The following is a 9,140-nucleotide window of genomic DNA, read 5'->3' on the forward strand; positions in this document are numbered from 1 at the left end:
GTTTTGATACATATTGTGATTTTTTTGAGTTGGTGAGGTTTCACTTCAGGATGGTCATTTGTTTTCCAAGTCGTAACATTTTATCTTGAGTGGTGAAATTTTATCCTGGGCGGTAATATTTCACTTAAGGCTGGTGATTTCCAATTGGAGTCGTAAGATTTTACCTGAGGTGGTGAAATTTTGTCTCGAGGGGTGCGACTTCTGTTGAGGTGGTAGGATGGTGTGGTGGGTGGTAAGATTAGATGTTGTGGTGGTGAGAGTATTGTAATGGTGGTGAAATATCTATATGTTGCACTTGATGATTAGGGGACTTAGCAATTTTCGAATAGGCCAATAGATATACTTATCTAGCTAGGGATTTCTAATAGACGCTGTACGGAGTCTATTGGTTGATACGCACTGCTGTATCTTCCAATAGGTTTGGTAAGGTTAAGTACGTACAGGTGGTTTTCTTGGTTCCGGGCCTTCAAATGCAAAGTTCACCATCACTGTAAACATCATTCAGCTTCCCCACATTGGAAGAGGAAAATGATTAATAGTACAGTTTGTCATAAAAAGATCCAATACTGCTCACCTGAGCCTCAACACCCACACTACATACATATGCGCAGCAAGCTAAGTGGATAGTTGTCTATCATGTACATACAGGTATACTCAGTTTTTTGCCCATCAGAATAAATAAATCACATGTTATAGCACATGTAACTTTTTTGACTTGGAAAAAATGTCCCAAAAATTCACTACATATAATTCTGTAGCTGCTCAGGCAATATTCTTGAAGCTATCTGTTAGTAACAGAAAGGGTGTTACATGCAGTTGAGTTGATGAGATTACACTATAGAGGGCTGTGACCCGGACCCGGACCCGCCCAGCCGACTCTGCCCGACAGCTCTCACAGAGCTGACAGTATGCACCCCGGGGCTTTCAAACCTCGCTGAAAGACGGTAAACGTGGCCCCGCAGAGGCGTCGGGCAGCTCCGGCGCCCGAACCGGCCGAGGCGCCCACCATGTTTCCGCCAGCTATATCTCACCAAATTCCGTATACAGGGTGGGAAGATTGTATTCTGACAGACCTAAACCGTGATTGGACTTCTAGAATGCCCTGCATTGCCACTCTGGTGCGCCCTGGTTGGCCCTGCGCATATTTTGAAGGTACTCGGGTCTACCCAAGTCCGGGTTTGGCCCCAGGGCAGCCTCGTCAGACTCAGGGCCGGGTCACAGCCCTAGATTAAACCCAGATGTTAAGTCAGTGTATGTAGTCTATTTCTTGAATGCTTTTGTCAATCTGAAAAAAGTTACAGCATGTATTACATATGAATAACTTATCCTGATGAGCAGATAACTGAGCAGAACTGTATGTACATGATAACCACCTCTTCACTGAGCCTGCTACAAATATGTAGTGTGGGTGTTATGGCTCAGGTATGGAGTAATAGATCATTTCATGACAAATCAAACTCCCAATCATTTTTTCCTACCCACTTAGGGAAGTTGAACAATGTATCAATCAAAACCTTTTTTGTAGTCAAACCAAATAGCTCCTCAACTTCAAGACATTCAATTTTGAGATCTTTTTTTATCTGTCATGATCCTTCATTTGATCTTCTGAAAGATCATCTTTCAACACTTGTCTAGTTTTACATCAAATAAATCAAGAGATCCCAAAACTTATAGACTCACTTCTTTTGCTCACTTCTATCTGATCTAAACAGTCTATTGTATACATTAAGTAGACCTTTAGGGGGGGAAATGAAATCACATTCAATCCTACTCAAATCTTTCTTACCTTTTGGCGAGTTTTGTTGTTGGTGACAAGAATAACAAGTTTTCAAATTATGTATCTATCAACTCAGCTAATTAACTTAACAAAGCCCATGTTCTTGTACTTCAAAAATCTGGCAGAGTCACTTTGGATTAACCAGGTCAAGGTGAAAAATTACTGAATTGCTTTTTCAAAAAAGGTCCCTTGACAAGCTCAGCCTTTCCTCAAAAACTTTTCACAATTTCTTGTCTGAAACTCAATCAACAATTCTTAAACTTGGGTGTGAACTTGTATGTGAACCAGATTGACACAACGTATCCTCAAGATACATATAAACGAATGAATTTTATAAAGGTTTAGCCAAGATCATTTTATCTCTAGCTTGGCTTTACGCCTTATTTTACAGACCAGATGAAATCATTGTTTACTTAGGGTGTGTTCACTTAAGGAATTTCTGACCAGAAATCACATTCTGTGAATTTTTTAAATGCAAAAATGAAACATGCACCACCAAGTAGACACTTTAAATTTTGCAGAATGTGATTTCTCACCAGAAATTGCTTAAGTGAACACACCCTTAGGGCGCATTCACTTAAGGAATTTCTGACCGGAAATCACATGCTGTGAATTTTTTAATACAAAAATGAAACATGTGCCACCAAATAGACACTTTAAATTTGGAAGAATGTGATTTCTCACCAGAAATTGCTTAAGTGAACGCGCCCTTAAACTGGTTTTGAAGCATGAAAAGTTAATGTTATTGGTCAAAGAATTTTACTTTTACTGGTCTTGATGAATCACTCTCATTTTGGTTAATCTTTCTTGTTTGGTTCAGTTGATCAGTTCAAAAAACATCAAACTTCTGTTCTTCATACAATTCAAAATAAAAACTATAGTTTCTCATAATCAAATCCTACAAGTGAAGAACTCACAACTACAGCAATGATAAAATGATATAATAATTCAACAAACCTTCAAGATAACTGTTTCAAGAAAAAAACATATTGCATAATAAGATATTTAAAAGTTAAACCAAATCTTCTCTTTAAGATTCAACATCACTCCATCCATCATTTCTCAAAGCTTTTCACCCAAATTAATATGTACAGCCTAAACAAAACCAACTCAATCAGTTATTTTCTTTCAATCATACATTCTGAAAACTTGAAAAAACAATTCCTCAACAAACCTTGACAGCAGTATAATTAGCCAAAGCGTATTCTCCCAACTATGTAAAAAAATCAAACATCATCCCATAAGCCAAACGTTCCCTCACTTAAAAACTTACCACCAAAAAGAGAAAAAAAACATACCTCACGACCGATTCCACTTTGTTTAAACCCACCAAAAGGAACTTGAGTATGTAACTTATTATAACAATTCACCCAAACCGTTCCAGCTTTTAATTCGTTGGCAACTTTAATTGATCTTTGAATATCTTTAGAAAATACAGCAGCAGCTAAACCATAAATCGAACCATTGGCTACTTTTAATAAATCTTCTTCGGATGAGAATTTAGTGACTGCTACTACTGGTCCAAAGATTTCTTCTTTCATGATTTTCATTGATGGTTTTACATCGGTAAAAATTCTATCAAACAAAAAAGAAAACCAATATATAAATCTTTGGAAATTTTTGCTTCATTGTTTTTCTTGAAAAGAATACTCATCTGAATCAACGCAAAAAAAAGTGGACTCACGTTGGTTCAATAAAATATCCTTCATTTCCATACCGATTACCTCCTATTATACATTTAGCTCCATCTTCTTTACCAGATTGAATATATCCCATCACTCTATCAAATTGTAATTGAGAAACCTATTTCGAAACAAAAAACAGTTTCTGATCAGTAATAGATTTCTTATTTGGAAATTTTGATGACTTACTAATGGCCCTTGAAATGTGTTTTTCGAAAATGGATCTCCAACTTTAAAACTTTTAGCATACTCTTCAAATTTAACCATAAATTGCTAAAAAAACAAATTAACAAAACAAATCAGTCAAGTGTTAGACAAAATCAAAAGTTACCAAAGAGTGAGCTATTTTTTATTGCATAGGAAAAATAGAGCTCACATCATAAACAGCTTCATGAACAAAAACTCTTGATCCAGCACAACAGCATTGCTAATTTAATAAAACCCCAAAAATAATCAATCAACTTAACCTTCACAGAACAAAAACCATACTAAAAAGAAAGACTAAAGACTTACACCATGATTAAAAAAGATTCCAAATCCTGACCATTTCACTGCTTGATCTAAATCAGCATCATCAAAAATACTGAAAAACCCTCAAAAACAAATGAAACCAATTTCCATAATCAATTCAATTCATATCTCAGACTTTTTACCCATTCTCTAAAGAACAAGAAAACCCTTAATGTCTTACATAGTAGGAGACTTCCCGCCCAATTCCAACGTCACTTTCTTCAAATTAGACTCAGCCGCAGCCTTCATGATCATTTTACCTACCACCGTACTTCCAGTAAACGCGATTTTTTCAATTCCCATATGATGAGACATAGCCACCCCAGTCACAGGACCTAATCCCACAATAATGTTGATAACACCAGGTGGAAAGATTTTAGAAATCAATTGAGCCATGAAGAGAGCTGTTAATGGGGTTTGTTCGGCTGGTTTAATGACGATCGTGTTGCCTGTTGAGAGAGCTGGACCGATTTTCCAGGCGAACATTAATAGACTTTTTTGCGAAGAAAAAAACGTTGCTTAGGTTCTTGCTTCTTTGAATGATTCGTAGGTAATGATTGATCACTTACGGAAAATTCCTATTTTTTCATCAGTCGGATTGAAGAATGGTAATTGGTAAACAAAAGATCATGATTAGTTTGTTTTTTGATCCTTTACTTTAGCTTGAATAAATTCTTAAAGTTCAAAGAATGATTTATAGAATCTGAACAAACCAAGGAATAATTTGACCCACTACTCCAATCGGTTCATGTCTAGTAAAAGCCATCTTAGAATCATTTACTTCAATGACTTTACCATGATTTTTATCTGCCCAACCACCATACTTTTGCAGAGAAAGAAAAACCAATTCATGATTAACAAATCAATCGAAAAAAATGGGTTTTCAGGACTAAGAGATTTCTTATATTGAATCACATACATATCTTAAACAATGTGCAGCTTCAGGTACGTCAAAAGATTTAGCAATACTAAAAGCTTTACCATTATCAATAGATTCAATTGCCTTATGTCCCCCCCAAAAAACCAAAAAAAAAACATCAGAATCCATATTCTGCCCAAAAAGGAAGAATTTAAAGAAAGAAAAGACTCAACAGCTAAAACATCTAAATTTTCTTCAATCGCATCAGCTAAATCCATCAACATTCTACCTCTTTTCTGAGCAGGAGTTTTAGTTCCCCAATGATTTTCAAAAGCTTCTTGAGCCGATTTGACAGCTAAATCTACATCTTCTTTTGATGCTATTGATACCTTTCCAATCGGTTTACCTGTACTTGGATTGATCGTTTCTCTAAACCAAAAAACCAAAAGAAAACACCAGATGAATCCAGATGTTTTTCGGGTTGAAGAAGTTGGGAGAAAGAGACTTTACATTGATTTGTTATCACTTGATGAAACGAATTCATTGTTTATAAAAAGACCTGTCTAGTTTATCAAATCAAATCATAATCCATGAGATAAGTAATTTAGTAGTGATGATAAACTATAAAGGAGAAGGTGTCCGCAGTACCATTTACCTTTAAAGTGATAGGTTCTAAGTTAGTCTCGATTGGAAACTGGATTTTAATCTCAGGTATCATTTTACAGAGCTGACTCGAATTCGAATTTGATTGGTTGGTAAACAGAAGAATCACTCTTTCAACAAAACTGGTTATCTAGAACCAATCAAATCAAACTATAAATCCAATCCTCATATCCATTCGATCATGCTGTGAAAAGTTAAAAAGTTAATTTCAAACTCTATGTAAGCGATCATCTGATCTTCTTCTTCTTCTTCTTAATCATCATCATTAATCATTAATATTCAATTTGTTACATAAACTTTAAATCATATGACCTGTCATTCTGAAAGTTGATGTTCATCTAAGACTAAAACTCGAAAATCATCTTCTACATTTCCCTTTGTGAATTATGTAAAGATCACAATTAGTTAAGGATAACTCAGTTCAAAGTTCAACCAGGGTGGAGTGCGGGCTCTTGGATCATGTTTGGTAAATTTAAAACTTGTGATCGAATTGCAGCCATGGTAATCGAATGATGATAAAGGATCCTACTAGAGAAAAATAAAAGACAAATGAAAACACAACATTCAATGATTCCATACATCAAAAACTCGAAATGAAAGGAACGTGAGTCCTAACCAAAGGTACAAAGTAAAAGTGTGACCAAATTTGCCTGTGAAACTCCAACAAATTAGCGGGGGATTGATAACAAGGTTTTCTTTTCTGAATTGACTTTATAAATTCTTTCAAGATCACTCTGTATTGATCAACTTCAAATCTCTGGAGACAGGTACTGGGAATCTGAAGAAACATTGGATTCCTCTCATTAGTATTACAAGGTCTAGAAACTGCTCCTGCAGCCTGTTTGCTAGATACCTAGAGGGTCTCAATTTATGGTACAAATTACTCATCAAGTGGTTTCAAGTTGAAAATTTCACATCTCCTTACACTAAAACAACTTACCTGTTGTTGTAAAACATGCATACATTTTTTTCCTTATAAACAACTTGTGAAAATTTGAGAAAAGGTTGATGCAAAAAATCTTCTTGGATTTGTCAAAGCTACAATTTCATAGCATGGTTTTCATTTCTTTGATGATCAAGAAGCAAAGTACAGCCATTTCAAGAAAGGTTGACAACTTTTTTTTTTTTTTTTTTGGAGAAAGTTATCTCTGAAGGGGTTAAAACCATATACAAAAAACTTGATTACAGGTTTATTCTTTTCTGTATTCTTTCAATTAGTAGAGAGACAAAATCAAGTGAGGGACAAAACCTGGGTTTTGCACATTGGCAAGGAATTTTTTAAAAAAAAAAATCAATCTTTGTTGAAACAGCTGTTTTATAAACCTTGAATTTGGACTACATACAAAGTTACACATTGTTTTTAGATCCAAGTCCCATGATTTTAGTCTCCCACCTTCTCCCACACAATGATTTTTGTTTGCTTATTGAACATGGTCACATGATCTACTTGACTCTCATCTTACACTCAATATGGTCACATGACTCATTTATTTTCCAAATGACTCTACTTTCTTGCCATATAACCTATTTAAAATCAAAGGTAATTAAATTTCACCTCTTATGGCACATTGAAATTCTGACCAGAAATCACATTCTGTAAAATTTTTTAATGCAAAAATGAAACATGTACCACCAAATAAACACTTTAAATTTTGCAGAATCTGATTTCTTACCAGAAATTGCTTGAGTGAATGTTCCCTTGGTTTGATACTTCAATCCCAAACCCATTGAAGCAGAACACACCTTGCATGATTGAGAGTGGGTTTAGACCAACAGATCATATGGGCGGCGTCCTAGGACAGTCTACAGGTGATTTGGCTGGCAGGAAGTTGCACGTGATGGACAGCGCTTGGCGGCCTGAAGCCTTGCACGCATGGCGAGGCGCACTTGGCGATGACGTCACTCATGTGCAGGTCTGTTTGCAGCTTCACAACATGCATGATGTGTTTGTGTGCGTGAAACTTGAAAGACCGGTCTTGGATCACTTGAAGAATGATAGAAAGGAAAGACTCGAACAAGGGAATGAGTTAAAGATGTATAGCGAATCGATTCAAGTGAGTGAAATCCAAAATGATTATCAAACCTTTTTAAGATCCAACTGATTGAATGGTTGTAGTCATCACCTTTAGTAATCTTTTCATCTTTACCGATCTCATCACCATTTCGATCTACTTCGATTTCGATTGATCCAAATTTAGTTGAAGATTCATTAATTTGTTTATTAGATGATCATACTTCTTTACCAATTCATCATTCAACTTATACCTCAAACCAATCTCAAGATGAAAAGACTGTTAAAATCTTAGGATCAGATGATTCGTTACAATCTATTCGTTCGATCGTTTTACACTTACAATCACCAAATTGCCTATCTACTTTTATTCAATTCCCATCACCATCACAGGCTCAAAGATTAGGTATCAAATTACCTTTTTTACATTTTCAAATTAAGTTTATCAATCATCAATTCTTATTCGAAATTGAAACTCAAGATGATTCATTCAACTTACTAAGAATCAGATGTTCTACTTTCCAAGTTAACTTTTATTCATCTTCATTTTCCCAAAACATTTCATCATCATGAGTTTCTTTAAACTGATTCTTGACTTTTTTTTGGATGGTTTGGTAGAAAAAACCTAAATTCTATTCTGCTAATCTTTCTAATCGGATCCCATTACTACATCTTCCAATCCATCTACCCAACTCATCCATGAGCAGTAAACAAACAAACTGGTCCGAATTACTTATCCCGATCAAATCGATTACCGAAACCTATAGTCAATCGAAATTCGGATCCATTAACTCGATCAAAGTTCATTCGAATTGTAGACTTCGAAGGATTTATTGTTCAAGTGATGGGAAAGGATTCGGGTTAGGAGATCGAAGAAGAGATTCGAATCAAATGGTTTATGATCATAAGTTTGATCGAATGGTTCTTTCTTCTGGATCTAATCATCATCGTTCTGATCAAATCAATCAAATCAAATCTAATGAAAGAATCGAATTGATGTTGTTTAAATCTTCTAATCCTAATACTACTACTACAACATAAACCAAAACTTTGTATATAAAATAAACCAAGACCTTGTAATCCTTTTTAAAAGCTTTCTTACATCTTTGTTGACTTTAACCAAAAAGAACAAAGAACAAAGAGGAAAGATTGAAGATATGTATGGATAAGGCCCAGGGGTCAAGACTTAAGATTGGGATTTCAAATGGTCTGATTGAAGGAGAAGACTTTTCAAGACCACCAGAAGATCTTCAAGATCACCAGAAGATCTTCAAGAAAACAAAATTACTAAACATCTGGAGGTATAGTTACTACTGTCAAAGGCTTATGAATTCCAGCCCAAAGCTTCAAATCGAATGTTCTTTCTCAAAACTCAACATTTCAAGCGACTCAGAGCATCTCTAGAATGCTCAACCTACTTACTTTCTATCTATAAATTTTCTAAAAGGATCTGATAATGATTACAACTTTGTTTTTCTTTTTCCTTTGTTTTTTTTTCATCATCATCAAATCCAAATTTCCACTCAAAAAACCACAGACACAAGCTGAACAATCTATGAACAAAAGCAACTGAATGTTTGAGAAAACCTAGAAATGTATCAAGATCAGAATGAAGATTTCATATCTTTCAAAATCTTG

At 35.1% G+C, this 9,140-nt stretch overlaps 2 protein-coding genes across 2 annotated transcripts; one reads left to right on the top strand and one right to left on the bottom strand.

The window, feature by feature from the left end:
- Positions 1-2,599: 2,599 nt before the first annotated feature.
- MELLADRAFT_115037 (uncharacterized protein) lies at positions 2,600-5,596 on the bottom strand (the record flags this gene model as incomplete). The annotated part of the gene is made up of 14 exons (XM_007404735.1): positions 2,600-2,872; positions 2,952-2,990; positions 3,076-3,352; positions 3,462-3,580; positions 3,649-3,732; positions 3,836-3,886; positions 3,973-4,042; positions 4,151-4,462; positions 4,539-4,547; positions 4,683-4,792; positions 4,889-4,972; positions 5,062-5,257; positions 5,339-5,391; positions 5,484-5,596. The coding sequence occupies 14 exons, from the start codon at positions 5,544-5,546 to the stop codon at positions 2,840-2,842; spliced, it is 1,500 nt and encodes a 499-aa protein (XP_007404797.1).
- A 1,643-nt stretch (positions 5,597-7,239) lies between these two features.
- On the top strand, positions 7,240-8,543 carry MELLADRAFT_101710 (uncharacterized protein; the record flags this gene model as incomplete). The annotated part of the gene is made up of 4 exons (XM_007404231.1): positions 7,240-7,389; positions 7,417-7,545; positions 7,608-8,027; positions 8,121-8,543. 4 exons carry the CDS (start codon positions 7,240-7,242, stop codon positions 8,541-8,543), a joined length of 1,122 nt encoding a protein of 373 aa, XP_007404293.1.
- Between the last annotated feature and the right edge of the window lie 597 nt (positions 8,544-9,140).

Source organism: Melampsora larici-populina, assembly GCF_000204055.1.
Source record: "Melampsora larici-populina 98AG31 unplaced genomic scaffold MELLAscaffold_2, whole genome shotgun sequence".
Classification (NCBI taxonomy): domain Eukaryota; kingdom Fungi; phylum Basidiomycota; class Pucciniomycetes; order Pucciniales; family Melampsoraceae; genus Melampsora; species Melampsora laricis-populina.